We start from the raw sequence: 18,722 nt of genomic DNA, 5'->3' as shown, positions 1-18,722 counted from the left end.
AAAGAAGCTTACAGGAAGTGGAAGATTGGACAGATGACCAGGGAAGAGAATAAAAATATTGCTCGGGCATGTAGGAATGAAATCAGGAGGGCCAAATCACACCTGGAGCTGCAGCTAACAAGAGATGTTAAGAGTAACAAGAAGGGTTTCTTCAGGTATGTTGGCAGCAAGAAGAAAGCCAAGGAAAGTGTGGACCCCTTACTGAATGAGGGAGGCAACCTAGTGACAGAGGATGTGGAAAAAGCTAATGTACTCAATGCTTTCTTTGCCTCTGTCTTCACAAACAAGGTCAGCTTCCAGACTGCTGCGCTTGCAACACAGCACGGGGAGGAGGTGGCCAGCCCTCTGTGGAGAAAGAGGTGGTTAGGGACTATTTAGAAAAGCTGGACGTGCACAAGTCCATGGGGCCGGATGCGTTGCATCTGAGCATGCTAAAGGAATTGGCGGATGTGATTGCAGAGCCATTGGCCATTATCTTTGAAAACTCGTGGCAAACGGGGGAAGTCCTGGATGACTGGAAAAAGGCTAATGTAGTGCCAATCTTTAAAAAAGGGAAGAAGGAGGATCCTGGGAACTATAGGCCAGTCAGCCTCACCTCAGTCCCCAGAAAAATCATGGATCAGGTCCTCAAGGAATCTATCCTGAAGCACTTACACGAGAGGAAAGTGATCAGGAACAGTCAGCATGGATTCACCAAGGGAAGGTCATGCCTGACTAATCTAATCGCCTTCTATGATGAGATTACTGGTTCTGTGGATGAAGGGAAAGCAGTGGATGTATTGTTTCTTGACTTTAGCAAAGCTTTCGACACGGTTTCCCACAGTATTCTTGTCAGCAAGTTAAAGAAGTATGGGCTGGATGAATGCACTATAAGGTGGGCAGAAAGTTGGCTAGATTGTCGGGCTCAATGGGTAGTGACCAATGGCTCCATGTCTAGTTGGCAGCCGGTATCAAGTGGAGTGCCCCAAGGGTTGGTCCTGGGGCCAGTTTTGTTCAATATCTTCATAAATGATCTGGAGGATGGTGTGGATTGCACTCTCAGCAAATTTGTGGATGATACTAAACTAGGAGGAGTGGTAGATACAGTGGCAGGTAGGGATAGGATACAGAGTGACCTAGACAAATTGGAGGATTGGGCCAAAAGAAATCTGATGAGGTTCAACAAGGATAAGTGCAGGGTCCTGCACTTAGGATGGAAGAATCCAATGCACCGCTACAGACTAGGGACCGAATGGCTAGGCAGCAGTTCTGTGGAAAAGGACCTCGGGGTGACAGCGGACGAGAAGCTGGATATGAGTCAACAGTGTGCCCTTGTTGCCAAGAAGGCCAATGACATTTTGGGATGTATGAGTAGGGGCATAGCCAGCAGATCGAGGGACGTGATCGTTCCCCTCTAGTCGACATTGGTGAGGCCTCATCTGGAGTACTGTGTCCAGTTTTGGGCCCCACACTACAAGAAGGATGTGGAGAAACTGGAAAGAGTCCAGCGAAGGGCAATAAAAATGATTAGGGGTCTGGAACACATGACTTATGAGGAGAGGCTGAGGGAACTGGGATTGTTTAGTCTGCGGAAGAGAAGAATGAGGGGGGATTTGATAGCTGCTTTCAACTACCTGAGAGGTGGTTCCAAAGAGGATGGTTCCAGACTATTCTCAGTGGTAGAAGATGACAGGACAAGGAGTAATGGTCTCAAGTTGCAGTGGGGGAGGTTTAGGTTGGATATTAGGAAAAACTTTTTCACTAGGGGGGTGGTGAAACACTGGAATGCGTTACCTAGGGAGGTGGTAGAATCTCCTTCCTTAGAAGTTTTTAAGGTCAGGCTTAACAAAGCCCTGGCTGGGATGATTTAAGTGGGGATTGGTCCTGCTTTGAGCAGGGGGTTGGACTAGATGACCACCTGAGGTCCCTTCCAACCCTGATATTCTATGATTCTACCACGCTGCCTATGTTCAGTATGTGGTTTGTAGACCCCATTACACAAGCCTTGTGTGAACTAATGGGTCTTTTTCATCTCCGATCTCTAGGATTCCATTATGTTAATTAATGGTACCTTGAAGACGAGATGCTGAGTTGATAGTGGTGTACCAATATTTTTAAAAAATTGGTACACCAAGTACTGCATCTGTCCCTGAGTCAACATGCCAATTTTTGTGCTTGTGAGATGGTAAGCTCTTGGGAGCAGGGACTGTCTTTTTGTTCTCTGTTTGTACAGTGCCTCGCACAATGGGATCCTGGTCATGACTGGGGCTCCTAGGTGCTCTGGTAATACAAATAAATGTTATTTTTTCTAATCCTTCAGAAGTATTTATTTTTATGTTGCTATGTGAAAGACTCAGAAGCAACAGAAGAAACTGACTGACTGTACAACAGAAATAGTGAAATTGATAAAACACAAAGTGCTGTCAAATGTATGAACTAAACAAATTGGAGAAAAAGAGAAAAATACTTTTTTCCTTTGATGTCTTTTCAGGCAGAATTGTGATTTGTAAACAGAGGGTGCCTCTTTGGGTTAAACCTGTTAGCCCTGTTTAAAGAACATGAAGGAAAAAAACTGATGCATTGAGTGAACTTAGGACAGAGAATCTCCCATTATAGTAATTTTAAAATACTCTGTGTGAACAACATAGAGTGCATCTCAAACACAGGGTCTCCCAGGATTGTTAATATGCCCAGTCGCTACTGGAGTGACCACCAAGAGAACTGCAGGTGCGCCATCACTGAAATAAATAGAGGGGGTAACTTGTCATAAGTGGCTGCGGACTCCTAGAAACCTTTCTCAGAGGCTGCCCTGGAAGGTACATAGTTGCTAGAATAATGCAAATTTACTTCCTGGGAGAGAGACTGTGAAGTGCAACACAACGTCCAGGTGGGCATACCAAATAGGTTGATATCTGGATATAGGTGGGCAACACTACTAAGAAATATATTAAAATGCATTTGTATTCCAGGGATTTATTCAAGCCTAAATGAAAGAGTAAGCACATGGATATAGCAGCATCCACAAGATCACCTGCCTGATCCCATCTTCTCCTCTCCAGCAAGCGGAGCAAAGGATATATGACCACCTCTTCATTAACAGGCGCACTTTCTTTACTATTATTAATCGGACTCTCCTGTCCCCTCCTCAGCTAGTAGTAACCAGTACTACACTTCCCATCTAGGTAAGAGGGCAAAAGGCAAAGCATACTATGTATTCTAATCTGTGCTAGTATCACTCTGTTCCATAATAATAAACCAGAATTGCAAAAGGCTTGAGGTCACTTTCAAGGCGGGGTGTCCTGCATGGCGGAATGTTAACTGGTTGTTCCTCTATCCAGACTGATTTACAAGAATAAATTTTACATTTCCTGTGATGAAGTATTTATCTAATATATATATGCTGCATTTGTCCTTCAATTTTCAGTTAGGCAAAGGACTGAAGAATTGTACAAATATTTCTACAGCGTTTGGGGTGAGCAATATGTATTTACATACTGTACAATGTGTGTGTATGTGTCATATAGCCTGCTAGGACTTCTGAACTGTAATCTGCAGTCATCAGTAACATTTGAGAATCTCCCATCGCCTCTGAAGTGCTGACACTGTGTAGGTCATGAAAGCATTGATAAAATACAGATATACTATAACAGAAAGAGTCTTTTCAGCTCTGACTACATTATTCTTTTTCTTTTTGTCCTAGAGGAGGTTGCCTACTTCTTTTGGTCTCTGAAAATCAAAGGCCCTAAAAATTACACAGCTCATTCACAGACCCAAAATTATTATTTGGCTTCCTCACATCTGAAGTGTTCATTCAGGAGGGTGAAAACTGCTAGATGATAAGATCTTTAGCAGGGCAGAGACTGTGTCTTCATACAAGTTTATGTATGGCACAATGGGGTCCTGATCTACCTGGAGACTTTTGACACTACTATATTATAAATATTGAATTAATAACTAATAATAATAGGCAGGAAGTTATTTTTCTGGCTCTAACCAATACTATAAAGTGAGATACTTTTCTTCTGAAAGATGCATACGTTATAACAGTTTGTACCTGTGTCTTTTTGCCTTTTGCTTTTCCTTTTTCTCTATAGCTGTAGTACTTAAAACAACATTTACACAAGCAGCAAAAAAAAAGAAAAGGCACTGAAAGGCAAAAATGTCTTACACTCTAATCCACAGGAAAAGGCTTTCAAAAACAGGACATGTGCTCATGCAAATGAAGGGATGTGACCATACCTGTAGCTGCTTCATCTGACGCAGCTGCAGCCGAAGGTCAGACACATTGCATCTCATATCATGTAGGCTGACTTGCATTGCTGGGGAGCCAACGGGTGCAGGGTGATTGATGATGGTAGTTGAGTCAATAGTTGCTAATGAATTCTTTCCACCAGACACGTGAGCAGCTCCTGCAAGTAATGCCAGCAAAACTCTTTAGATTACGAAAAGTGAAGGTCCAGCTGCATTTTCCTCCCCACTGCGAGCACAGCAGATTCAGCTTGTATCTTAAATGGGTGAAGATAGCTAATTGCAGACTTCAGTGCTCATTATCTGTCCAGTGGCTGTGATTTCCACAACCAATACACAACTTTGCAGTGAGATATCTGAGGGCCTAACTGTGTTGCCACTTCAGCCATGTCAGAGGATCTGGTTACCACATGGTTCCATTTTACAGTATGGATGGGAGATTAACTGTAACTGCAAGTCATGCTGACCACCCACTGGACCATTCCCTACCAAACAGAACTGTGCTGGATCTAGGTTTGGAGATAGCTATGCTCTAACTGGGCCCTCCCAACATGGCTAAAATTGTAGTGTAGGGTTAGGCAGGCTATTTGTTCAATTTAAGCCAGATAGTCCTTTTTTAAAAAAATATAATTTTGTCCTCTGTCTAGTACAAAAATAAAACTGGACATGGTTTTGTGTAGTATCATGAATGGACAATGCCATTTTGAAGAGCTCGCTGCTCTGCACTCCAGTATGACCACGTGAGGTTATGCTGCCAGGGATGAGGCAGCACACTCTTCAAAATGGCATCCTTCATGCAGCGTGACCGTGCATGCAAGGTCATGCTGATGGGGGTGGGGGACCCATGCAATTCCTGGAAGTATCGGAGTATCTAGCATTCCAGAGATGTGGCAATGCCCACCCTATGTAGGGGCCATCAGAGACTGACTTGATCAGTACACATAAAGATCCTACACTACCTATTTGTTGACTGGTTGGCATGGGAAAGAGATTTAACCAGGCACACAGGTGTGTGGAAAACAAGCACAGGAAAACATCCTAGTCGGCTACTCAATTACCAGTTACATGTTCCCAGCTAGCAACTCCACAGGCTTATTCTTAAAAAGTATAAAAAGAGTAACCACCATATTCCCAAACCAGAAATAAAATGGTGGCACAACAGACACTATCCAACTGTATGCTGCCCCCACTAATCTGCCCATCCCCTCATCTTCGATTGCCATCTGTACACAGAACTGCATTTAAAACCAGCGCTGGTTGTGCAGGACTCTACACATGATTTTTAAAACAATCACAAAAAGCTGTGAAACTATGTTCTTAACAAAACATTATTCCTTGATCAAGCCATCATAGTTAGGCCAGTTCTTTTTACGTGCATAGTAGTTTTCTTCATGTAATACAATCAAATCTGAAATCTGCAGCCAGTATCCACATTACATCTGCATTTTGACATTTCTCATTTTTAATTGTCGTCTTAGTGTGTTTTTCCCTGGAAACAGGCAGACTGAGAGACTGTAAGCAGGACCTGCCTCATTTTTTGAATGACTCCACAGTATTATGTTGCCTTGCACACCCTGCTGGTCACAATGGCAAGTCAGTCCCTGGTGCACAGAGTAAGAGGACAGTATGTCTGCAGGGTTCCCTGTCTGTCATACATCTGTCACTCCCATTCCTCCTCACTCCAACCACCTCCTCCACTCTCAGGAAAAACGTACAGCCTGCATAAACTGAAAGCAACTTGTCAATGAAGATGGGAATCCTTCCTGTGCATAGTAGCTTAGGTCACTATTTGCTTCACCCATGCCCCGCTCTATGACAAGTTTAATGAAATCAAAGCTAAAGCTAGAATTGCAAGCTTTTCTTTGCTTTTTAAGGATAAATCCTCAGTGTAGAGAGGGACACTCTGCACACCACACCCACTGCATGAAAATGAACCCTGTGGACTTATATTTACACCCAGTCCACTAATCATTAGTTGGTTGAGTCAACTAGCAAAGCATACAAAGATAAAGCACAGCCTGCTGCAAACATGTTGTTCTTTTGGCAACAGGTGTATGTGCCTTATCATGTTATTTCCGCAAATCCTTCCCACATGGAAGATGTTTGAAAAAAAGGCAAACTGTCCATTTTCTGATGTGTGTCTTTGTTTCCATTTAAAAAGAGGCTGGGGGATTTGTAAAAATCGTCTTCACTGGTTTATTTAAGTATATAAAATCAGGAAACAAAGGAGCAAGTCCTGTCCATAAAAGCATATGCATGATGGACTGCACCCACGCAGTACACTGCTGTACCATACCATCGACTTCCTGATACATGAAGAGACAAAAGGCTGTTCTAACCCACGGCTTGAAGCTGTAATGCTATACCTTACTTAAACACACTCCAGTTAGATCTTAAATAACTTAAACAACACCATCTTCATTTCCTTGCTGAGCAAGCTATCACATATTTTTGCTACACTTCAGCATCATTCAATACTCGCTTACCTTCTAAGGAGCTCCTTTACAAAATGCAATGCTTGAGAAACAAGCAGCCTTTGTGTTTATTGCTATCCTGTGCACATTTCACACTGCAGTCTAATATACATCAATACTTATCTATGCATCTGCCAATATGTATGATGCAGCTTTCTTTGTAGGGACATCTCACTTTCTCCATCCCATATGCACCATTTTTTTTGCATTTTTTAAAAAGACGAATATTAAATTCACAGACAATACAGACAGGATTCCCAAAAAGTTCTGAAAGCTGTTCTTTAACAGTTCAGATTCTTAGCTACAATTCTGGGCTTTTTATTTTTTTAAAAGCCTACCCTTTTAATCCCTGCCCCAGGCAATAGCTCCCACAGTTCAATCACCAAACCAGTGATCAGACAGGCAGGCGTATGCCTCGTACCCATAAGCACTCACGAAAATCTGGCCCCTAACCAGTACATATACCTCCCACACTTGCCTGTCCTCCTTGTAACTAGAGCTGGATTGTGATCCACTTCCCGAAAAGACAAGTGCCCACCCCCTGCCCAACCTAATCTCCCTTCCTGCCACTCCCTCTCACAGGTAGGTCTTTTTCTTGTTCTCTGATGTGCCACTCCAACCACTGCCATGAGCCTGCACTAGCCACCTGTTAGCCACGGTATCCATTCAGAGGTGAAAGTAAGCCGGTATGCCCTGGTACGGCGTACTGGTAAGAGCCCGTGTGCCATACTGGGACCGGCTTTCCCAGATGGCAATTTAAAGCCCTGGGGTAGCAGCGGCGGGGCTCTGGCGGGGATTTAAAAGGGCTCGGGGCTCCGGCAGATGCTACCACAGTGGAGCCCCAGGCCCTTTAAAGCTCTGCCAGAGCCCAGAGCCCCGGGGTAACGGTGGCAGTCAGGAGGCCCCGGGGCTCCTCAGTGATTTAAAGGGCCCAGGGCTCCCAGCCGCCACTACCGCAGCTGGAGCCCCGGGCCCTTTAAATCAAGATTTAAAGGGCCTGGGGATTTAAGGCCAAGCCTCTTCTGGTTCAGGCCAAGCCTCTTCCAGTTCAGGCCATGCCCCCTGCTCAGGACTTCGGCGCACCGGTAAGTCCTCTAACTTACTTTCACCCCTGTATCCATTGCTTTCTCAAGCACTACAGGGAAGCACTTGGAATATGAAATATTAGTATAGGGCAGGCTCTCAGCAAGCGTGCAAGTGCTCTGGTGATCAGTAGTTGGTTTCCACAGATTGGCATTTCATCAGAAAGGAAGAACAAGACAGCTGAGTGAGCAGATAGTTGGTATGGGGAGTGTAGTTCTCTCTCTTGGAAGCAGGCCTAGGCTATAGACTGGTGATTAGAAGGCCAGCTAGGCAAGAGCGAAAAGACATTTAATACAAAATATACTTTGCACTTTTATAGTGTTTTGTATTGAAAACATCCAAGTATTTTACAAAAGTTAGTGAACAAAGCTGAACAGAAGCCCCATTTTTAAACAGAGGCACAGAGAGGTGAAGTATCTGTAACATGTTCAGGACCAGACAGGTAGTCTGTGGCTGGGCATGGAATAGGACCCAGACTTTCTAACTCACAGTCCTTTGCTATAGTCACAAGACCATCATTCTCCTTCCATTTTACTATCCTTCAGAACACCTTTATTTATCTATCCAGGCCGCTAAAGGAGGTTTGGGTTTGATCCAGGCTTGGCTGAAGAGAAAGATAAGGCCAAATACAAAGATTTTTTGAACTGGGTTGCCCATCCACTCATTAAAAATAGCCCTCTTGTATTCAAATATCACTAGGGAATACAGTGTCACAATCATTTGAATCTCACAAATACTGGAATAGAGTCCACTAAACAAAATAAGAACATTCAAAGTTAAAGCTGCAACTTCACCACTAACAAGCTGTGGTTCCCAGATTTTGAAAGGTTCTCTAAAGAGCACATTGTCTTATGTGCCTTCTCTATCCTGGCCACTTGAAAAGAAAAATAGGGTGGAAAAGAGTGAGGGTTGGTGGGTGTTTGTTGGTGTGCGTATGTCTGGGAGAGATATAAATCAATAGACAGAATATTTCTAATATTCTAATTTCTCTTAGCTTTTGGGGGCTGAAGTAGTTTATAGGGACATAGTTATAGGATTCCCATTCACGTCAGTGGCAGTTGCATAACTAAATTTGTGGAAGATCACTGTTTTTTTAACCCTGTTGTGCAGTTTATTATTATTTCTGTGATGTGTGTAACAGAGTTCTGTGAAAAAAACAGAGTTGAGTCTAAAGGAAAAAAACATGATAAGCAAACTTTATGACCGTAACAGTCTCATTTTATTTATTTAATATTTCAAGCTAAAGGACCCAAAATGTTGGCAAACTAAAAGGATACTGCTTTTTGGTTTTCATGAAATACCATATTCGAGATAACAATATTAAAGCACGGATAGGTACCTGTATATACAATTTAGAAGGTTTGAGTTTGTTTCCAATGAGCCTTTCCCATATTATTTCTGTCTGATCAAAGTCTCCTGTCATCAGGATATGTGATGTACAATATAATGTTGTACTATATTTCTGAGTCACTTTTTATCTTCCACAGCTGTTTCTTTGTTAAGGATGGGAAGCAATTCCCATTTCTGCTTACCAGTGCTCTAGAAGGGATTGCTCAATCAATGTTTTTCTATAGCTCTGTTTTAAAGTGTTATTTGAAATTACTAAAGATGATGGCTATGTATGCTGTAGTTAAGTGAAAGTGTGTATTTTAAGAGGCTATTGCCTAATGGCCATACCTAATCCATGTCAGGGATCGGTCAAAACCAAATGAGAGTCAACAAAACTGATTTTGGAGGGTGAAGGTATGTTAAAATTCAAATATGTTTGGAGAAAAATAAAGGCATTATTTAGCATATGCTGACAAGCTGAGCAGAGCTATAAAGGAAATAGGAGCTTGAATTATCCACATACCTTGGAACATGTAATGCCTTGAACACCGGCAGTCCTTGCTTTGTCAGTCCAAAGATTATTGTACTATGTGAAGTTTTCATATATATAAACATAATTTATAACTCAGTAACTAAGCAGAGCTTTTTCTTGTAGAGTGTATTTTACATACCCTTTTATTTAAGCCCCCCCCCTTTATTACTACCCTATGCGAGTAAAATCTGGTTTTATTTAAGATAATAGGAGTTGGAACTTGGGCTTATGTAGCAACCCTCACTTGTGGGTGACATGCATAAACCTGACCTAGGGGGAACTTAGTGACTTAGTGACCTAAGGGGAACTTAGCTGCATGAATACAAGGTCTCAGCCATGGCATGAGTCATGATCTCCATCCCTAAACAGTGCTGCAAAAAAGGTTTGTGTGAGTTAGTAAAGGCACAGGGACAGCCAGAAGGCCTAAAAGGTACACAGTGCCATTACAAGAAGTGAAATACAAAGATGGGTAGATTTCAAGTTTCCAGTTATTATAAATGCTTTTTTAATGTGCATGTGCTATAATATCAGAAACAGAAACCTTTCAAATTGTTCAAAATATAGGATATATCAGTCTAGTGGGAATGGGCACAGTATTGGCTGCCAGGAGAGATTCAGTCATAAGACTGGTTTATGTGGTCTTGGGAACATCTCCCTACATCAGTTTCACCATCAGGGAAAAGAGAATAAATAATACTTGCCATGGCTACCTAGTACGGACATTTTGAAGGTTAATTAGTTATTGTTGTTACAGTGCTTTGTATTTGACAGGATCTATGTGACTGCAAAATATTATCTATTTTTATCATGTAATGACTGGGGAAGATAATAGGAATGTTATTGAATATGATCCTATTGCAGTTCCTAGAAAGACAGATTATTTTTCTCCAAATTGCCTGAAAGTATTGAACAGCCATTTTTTCTTTACAAACTGTACTGTTTTTATACCAAAGAACACTGTCCTACCTATTTAGGGTGAGATCCTGACTTCAGTGGGGTTCCATGCAGTCTCAAGGGTTCAATTGGAGGGATCCAGTTCTAGTATCAGGCTCTTAAATTGTTCTCTGCTGCATATGTTCAATATTTTTTAGTTCTGGTCTGTTTCTCTATTGGCCATGTTCAATCTGAGGTCACACTGCTATTCTAGGGAAACGGAATTCTTGGAGCTGAATTAACATCACCACTGGAATGGCTGGTGAGTGGTACAATAGATTTGCTAATAAACTGCAAGGTTGGCAACCTGTATTTCATGCCAGACCAGAGTCCTCTTAGTTGGAACAGTTGCTAGCAATTACAGAACTGCTTCTGCTTGCATTCAATCCACTGCAATAGAGACACACAGGCCCAGAAAGAGACAAATTAACAAATGCTGCTGAAGACTGCCAGAGCAACTGACACTTCTGCAAATAATTTAAAGAACTGTAGTTGCATGGGTGCTTATGTTAGCTGGCATGTTCTTTTGTAATATCCTTATCCTGCCCCTCAAAATTGCCCAGAACTGTGACTCTAAATATGACCTAATCCTGACATATGCTGAGGAACCTCAAACTTTATTGGCTTCATAGGAACTGATGACTACCCAACACATTGTAGGAGGATGCCAATAGTTAGTAACAGATCAATGTGGCTTAATAAGAGAAAATGCTATCTTGCTGACTGCTATGTTTCTTAGCATCATTATATCTACAGCATCTTATTGCCAAACTACCCTTACAGAAAAATCCTACAGAATTTAATAGAGATGAAATCTATAGGTTTCTTTAGAAATGTAATAGGGGTCTGTAGCGAGTGACTAAAAATCTACAGAATTTAATTTAGAATTACACCTTGTCCGTAGGGCTGGTTTGTTTGCTTTAAATACCACCAATACAATTCTACATCAGGGCTAGAATTATCTATTTAATTCTACAGGAATGTTTAAACATCCTACAGAAAGGTTGTAATTCTCTACTAAATTATATAGGACATTTCCACAATGGATAAAAACCATTTTTTCTCTTACTAGTTGACAATTTGGATAGGTAAAAAGGTATTCAATAATATTTTAAACCATCTCAATATGCATAAATAGAGTTTTAGTAACAATGCAAGCAACGAGAGCCTGGTCTGCTCTGGAGCTGAATGTGGGATCATAGAGTCTCCTCACTGACTCTACTGGCTGCTGCGCCTCTCTCTGCAGGAGCTGGTCTGCACACTCAAGCCCACATCACTGCATTGGTTACATTTGGGTCACATTTTCAAGTTCCTTTCCAACCATAAGGGACAGAAGCAATTTTTAAAAATAATGTAACCAAGATGCTAATACCCTCATATGACTCAGAGCTATAGTCATAGGCAAGTTCCTATGTCTTAAACCTGCCTTGCCTATAGCTGTATCTAAACTCTGCAGAGGGAGGGCCCAGCAGAGCACATGCGATCATATTCTTAATATCTGCACAGTCTGCTGTGAGCGCTATGGGATTTTGGTACCTCACATAGGAAGAGCTTGTCTTGGGTGGAGTTTGTGAGGATACCACTATTTTTTTCCCCTGTCATAAATATAAAGGGAAGGGTAAACCCCTTTGAAATCCCTCCTGGCCAGGGGAAAGCTCCTCTCACCTGTAAAGGGTTAAGAAGCTAAAGGTAACCTCGCTGGCACCTGACCAAAATGACCAATGAGGAGACAAGATACTTTCAAAAGCTGGGAGGAGGGAGAGAAACAAAGGGTCTGTGTGTCTGTCTATATGCTGGTCTTTGTCGGGGATAGACCAGGAATGGAGTCTTAGAACTTTTAGTAAGTAATCTAGCTAGGTATGTGTTAGATTATGATTTCTTTAAATGGCTGAGAAAAGAATTGTGCTGAATAGAATAACTATTTCTGTCTGTGTATCTTTTTTGTAACTTAAGGTTTTGCCTAGAGGGGTTCTCTATGTTTTTTTAATCTAATTACCCTGTAAGATATCTACCATCCTGATTTTACAGGGGGGATTTCTTCATTTCTATTTACTTCTATTTTTATTAAAAGTCTTCTTGTAAGAAACTGAATGCTTTTTTATTGTTCTCAGATCCAAGGGTTTGGGTCTGTGGTCACCTATGCAAATTGGTGAGGCTTTTTTTATCCAACATTTCCCAGGAAATGGGGGGTGCAAGTGTTGGGAGGATTGTTCATTGTTCTTAAGATCCAAGGGTCTGGGTCTGTAGTCACCTAGGCAAATTGGTGAGGCTTTTTACCAAACCTTGTCCAGGAAGTGGGGTGCAAGGTTTTGGGAAGTATTTTGGGGGGAAGGATGCGTCCAAACAGCTCTTCCCCAGTAACCAGTATTAGTTTGGTGGTGGTAGCGGCCAGTCCAAGGACAACGGGTGGAATATTTTGTACCTTGGGGAAGTTTAGACCTAAGCTGGTAAAGATAAGCTTAGGAGGTTTTTCATGCAGGTCCCCACATCTGTACCCTAGAGTTCAGAGTGGGGGAGGAACCTTGACATCCCCCAATACAAGTCCGGATTTGGAATATGCCTTATAGGAGATATGCATATGCAGTGAAATTCACCCCTTTTCTGACAACCAGCACAAGGGCTATGCCTTACCTAAACCTTGTGCTGGCTCCCTGCACAGGTGTGCATATACTGTCCCTTTCAAGTAACCACTGGTAACAAGGAACTGATTGGTTCTCATATCCTTTGCCTATAGCCTTGCTTCTGACACTATAATTACAGTTGCATTAGCATTCCCATAAGATGTTAATATCTACAGGACTCTGAGTTACAGTGTAGATTTGTGTATTCTGTACAATTAAAAAAGAATGGTCTTACCTGCACTGTCAATATTGCTTTTACTGGACATGGTTTTCACCATCTTCTCACTAAAGAAAGAAAGAAAAGAAAAGTCAGCTTTAAAATTTCCAAAACGGAATTTTTCTCGCAAATAGCTATTTAAGCAACTTTCAAGGACTAGCTTTACTGTAGATTTGCAGTGAGGTTTATCATAACTAAATAAAAATTACCCTGTTGACCATACAAACTGGGTTTTTGTTGTTGTTGTCAGGATTTTTTTGTTTTGTTTTTTTCATTTAAGTTGCTGGTGGATTGTAGATTTGTGGGTTTTTTGTTTGTTTGTTTTTCAAAATAAGCTTTTAAATACAGGTTAAGCAAAGGGGTACATTTCCAGCACTAAGCACAGAGATTTAACCATATTATTCCTATTAACATCAACAAGAACAATGCAGTTAAATCTCCATTCATTGGCTGGAATACTTTTCCCACTCTGCCTAACAATCCAGCTCTTATCAAAAGTGATAAAAAAGTTTTTAAATGTTGAGCATTCAGTCTTCTGTTATTACATTAAATGTTTAATTTTGCTGATTGATCATTAACAATAATTACAGAGAAACAGATTTAATGAATTCTTTTTTTTACCTAGAAGCATCTTTGCTATTACTTGTATTTGGCCCTTTAAAAAGCGCAGACTGAACAAGACCAGTTAAACTGGCAATCTGTTTCTCCATGGCTTGCATCCTCTCTCTGTAAGACAAGAGAATCGTTTGTTAAAGCCAGATATATTTGCTTTCAGACTCATTTTTCTAGATGAATGATTATCACAGGATTGGAAAGATGTTTGTGCAAAGGCTCATGGGTATCAATTTGCATACACCTTGTTAAAAAGGCTGGCCACATCCTGGTTTTAGACAAAGTGTCGTATGATAACAAACAGACAATACAAAGACATCTGCATGGGATAAAAAACAGATGATAAAAAGTATAGTTTTAATATAGTGATCTCACGAAAAAGGCACTTAGCTCGTCAGCTAATAACTCCTGGAAACTATTGAAAATCATCCTCCCCAGAAACAATTCTGCAGCTATACATACATTTTCTTGTGTTTTTTTAATCTCCATTGGACTAGAGTTCTACCTGAGTATAAGGACTATACGATGAAGGACTTCAGGCTCCTTGTTGTTAGTATTTTAACTATGCGCAAAACCAGAATCTTTGCTTCAGAAGCATTTAATTTGCTCCAGCTGCCTGCTTCCCACCCAAAATCAGAATTCTTTGCATTTGACATCATAGCTATCTGCTGTGAAAATGATTGCAATGTCACAATCACAGGCATAGGACTTCAGGTAAAGCAAGAAGACATTAACTCTAAAATAAAGAGATCCCATTGTCATGCAAATGTCCTAACTAATTAAAAAAAGTAGATGAAAAGAAATAGAGAATAAATATGGTACATAAGGGCTATTGTCAATATTTTTCTTGAGGTGCCGGTCTGTATTAAACAACAAGGACCACATTTTTGGACAGGGAAGCTGGAGGTTCACACACAATTGTGTATCTATATTTGCACGTGTATTTAACAGAAGTGTACATAAAAATCAGGTAAATGCCCATGAGACCAGCTCAACAGGTTCCAAAATAGCCATTTGCACACAGAGTTCCTTGATTTTCACATGTCATCATGGTAACTGCTGGCCTGTAGATACATAACAGTGTAATACCTCAAGTGTGCCTTTCTGAAAATTTGGCCCTAAATATTTAATACATTTAATGTTTTACACATGTATAAAATGTGGCATGACGCTATATTTTTATCTTTACTTCCCTTGAGCAATCAGTGGGAAATCAGACTAATGCCATTCCAGAACATGCTAAGAATCATCCGAAAAACAAGATGGCCAGGAACAACCCCTTCCAAACGATGAGTGGCCTGATACAGCAGTAGCAATCATACTACTTTGCAGAAGATGTGCACAAGAGAAATTGGGACGTTCATACTCTGGGCCATTGTAAACTAAATGGTCGGGGGAACACATTCAGAGTTAGGTTTTTATTACATTACCACATCCACATGCCATCTTACAAGTGAGCTAGGCATATAGCAGTGCCTGCTCCCAGTATCAGGTCCCAGTACCAGCTTCAGGTTGGTTCCATAAAGAATACTAGTTGGTATGGGAAAATCAAGCATGGGTGTCAATAAATGGCTGAAGCTACATGAAATGATTGAAAGGATGCCACCACCTCTGCAACTAGTCACCAGGGGTCGCCTCACACCTACTCTGGACATGAAATTCCACTTTGTTGGGAAGCAATGAGCTGTGGGGAGCTGAGAGAGATTCTGCATCTCTGAAGCCTCCATAAGATGATGTCAAGGAAACAGGACACCAGAAACATCTGTGACAGAGAAGATCCTTACTGAAGGCAGAGGAGACACAAAGAAGGAGAGGGCTGAGTCAGCTGGCATCAAGGGATAAACTCTGGTGTGTCCGATCATTGCTTTAACCCACACACACACACACCCCTTTCGTTTTCAAGCAGAAAGGCCACTTTAAGAGCACCCTAAAATGTTAACGAATCTGACCTAATTTATTTTAAATTGAGAAATATGTTGCATCATTTTCTGTTTCCACCATTATTGACCTCAGAACTAAGAAAAGTGCTTTGGACCACAGTAACCTTTGAAACCATCTAGTGGAACAAAGAGCAAGCACTACATGTCTGAAGTAAAACCATTCTAACAAACTTTAATGCAGTGTTCCTGTCACTTAATAATGAAAGCAGTTTTCAGGTTTATCACCAAAAAACCTTTCTGGATCCAAACTGAACTGGAAGAAGACTATCTGCTTTACTAACATATAAATAACACTGTCTTTCCATCTCACACTTGACAATCTGGAAACAATTTTATTGTTCAAATTAAATTATGGCAATACAAAACTGATAACGAAAGGTTAGGAAAATACATTTTTATGGGGGGGGGCAGGCTGAGAAGTAGAAGATGATGAGGAATCAACTTGTGCGATCAAACCCATAGCCCACGTTATTGTCACATGGTAAGAACATTAAGGATGCTAAAGAACGCTACATACAGTCCAGAATTCTTTATTTTGCAAAAGACCAGGCAGGATTTTTTTAAATGGTTCCATTCTTATGTCCATGTATTTATTATGATCATCTAAGCCAAAAATGTCTTAAGTAGGTGGCCTAAAATTAAGCCTCTAAACTGATATTTAGTCAACACAATAAAATTAGCCTGATTTTCAGAGAACTCACAGGTCCCAGTGAAGTCAATGAAAGCTACAGGACCTTTGAAGATCAGACTACTTTTATTATGGTGCTGAATATGAAGTGCCAGAGTTTGATAATTTTTCCTTTAATCATTAAATTTTTGGAATAAAAGATTGCCATCAGACCCGGTCACAGGATTGTACATAAACATTATGACAGCTGGGTCTAAACAGACCAGATGATCTATAGCCAGTGATGCCTGTGACTGTAAAACCAGCTACGGTCTGGAGAAGAAGAATATGCTTTGGTATCCTCTCCCCCTCCTGTCTCCTACAGAGGGAATGTGCTGGCAAGCTTTCCTCCCTGAGTCAGAGGGGGGTTAGAAATAATGTGCTATTGAGACCCCAGTGGCAGGATGGGATGCAAAAAAACCCCAGGAGAGGAGGAAAGAAGAATGTGTTGCACGGGAGCAGGAAGGAGAAGAATGTGCTGCCGCAGCCTTCCTGAGGACCCCTCCAACCATCTTAGCATGAAGAAAGAATGTGCCCTCATCACCCCATGTCCCAAGATTAGCCTCCATCTCCCCCGCAGCAAGGGAAAAGGGGAGGGTTGCTTGTTTTTCAGTGTTACCAAAGCAACTGAACATTTTGACTGTACAGGAATAGAAAGGAACTTGCTTACATTGTTTGGTATGATTTTCACAGGAACACGGGGAGAGCCAGTTGTTGTGTGAGGAGAAGGGCAGGGCAAAGACTGAACGTACACCCAGTTCCAACAGCTTTCTCAATCATACTTGGCACCTCCTGCACAAGCAGCATGGTGCCTCAGCAAAACAAAGTACTGCTGGAGAAACTCCTCAGTTTCATTCTTCAGGCAAGCAGTTTATAATTCTCTTCCTAGCCAGTTGTTCAGAAAACAAGACTGTCACACCAATCTCACTCTCTGAGAGAAGCACAACTAAACCAAAACCGTGTCTTTCTGGAGCCCAATCGCTTACAGCTCTGAGGCTTTAGATTCTATCATTAGGTTTATTTCTTGCGATTCAGTTGATCTTTGTGTGGAACAAGTCATCACCTGTATTGTAACTGGTTGGGGGTTGTTCTGTGCTGGGCACTACACTCTGCCACAGTGATATTCTTTTCCCACTGGGAAATATCCAAGCATTACTTGCATGTTCCTTCCCTTTCCTGGGGGTATCTTTTATGTTCACACTGTAGAGGAGCTGCTTCATGCCCGGTACAGGCACAAACTAGAAATTCAATCATGCAATCGTTCATTTATGTTCATCACCTACCCTAGGCTATGTGTGCACACCACTTTGAATACTCGTATTCAAATGGCTCTTCAGATACCACCCCAGGAGCTACTTAGCATGTTATCCCAGAGCAGGCTTTTTCAATGTGATGACATTTTATGTTTAAACCAAGGTACAGATTCTATATGATTCACCAGGAACAAAGTCAGATACAGGCATAGACATATTTTCTCCTGTTTAACCATGGGAGAAGAGCATATGTTAAAAATGTTAACATCATAAAAATAGGCTGGTAATTTTTGTATGAACTGCTTCTATGCAGTGGGAGAGCTTTGCATTTCTCAATTCCCAAATAGGAGTGGTACTGACAGACCTCACCTGAACCCTCTTCAGCAGGCAAGGTGGCTGGATGCAGGAACTCCAGGAAGGTGTAAAGTGAAGTGTAATGGGAATACTCTGCTTGCTGTCCCCAAGTAAAAGGATGAGCACAATTAAAGAGATGTTTGATTTCCGGCGTACATTATCATACATCTCAATCATCTTATAATAAAACCAGAATCAAACTCTCTCACCTGCACGGTAAATTAAGAGTAACGCTTTTAAACATTACTGAGTGCAATAATCTTTGCCAATCCTTATACATGAGCAATTATCCCACATCAGCTATAGGAAGTGGAATGTCGTATCTTGGTCATATTCCTCAACTAGCAGGATGCCAAAGTGCAGGTGCCATTCCCCTGTACAAATCATATGGGTTCAGCCACTTGGCTTGGCTTTCACTGGATGAACTGCATGCAGAGAAACTATATGTGATTCTGCCCAAACACAGAGAGATATCACTGC

General features: G+C 41.3%; 1 protein-coding gene across 16 annotated transcripts in view; it reads right to left on the bottom strand.

Annotated features, from left to right (window-relative positions):
- Positions 1-18,722, bottom strand: part of KIAA1217 — a 540,319-nt gene that overhangs the window by 46,721 nt on the left and 474,876 nt on the right. For 14 of the 16 annotated variants that reach the window (XR_014710274.1, XR_014710275.1, XM_084619500.1 and 11 more), the window contains 3 exons: positions 14,038-14,142; positions 13,435-13,484; positions 4,219-4,388 (listed from right to left, as the gene is read on the bottom strand). Coding sequence is in view for 14 of the 16 variants with exons in the window: in XM_084619500.1 (XP_084475626.1) it covers positions 4,219-4,388; positions 13,435-13,484; positions 14,038-14,142 (325 nt within the window). In the remaining 2 variants the exon portion in view is untranslated. The remainder of the gene's footprint in view (positions 1-4,218; positions 4,389-13,434; positions 13,485-14,037; positions 14,143-18,722) is intronic. The other 2 variants (XM_084619498.1, XM_084619493.1) reach the window with 1 other exon arrangement.

The sequence above is a fragment of the Lepidochelys olivacea genome (genome assembly GCF_965140295.1).
Source record: "Lepidochelys olivacea isolate rLepOli2 genome assembly, chromosome: 2".
In the NCBI taxonomy this organism is placed as follows: domain Eukaryota; kingdom Metazoa; phylum Chordata; order Testudines; family Cheloniidae; genus Lepidochelys; species Lepidochelys olivacea.
The sequence above is the reverse complement of the archived record's forward strand: the minus strand, read 5'-3'. Positions and strand labels throughout refer to the sequence as shown.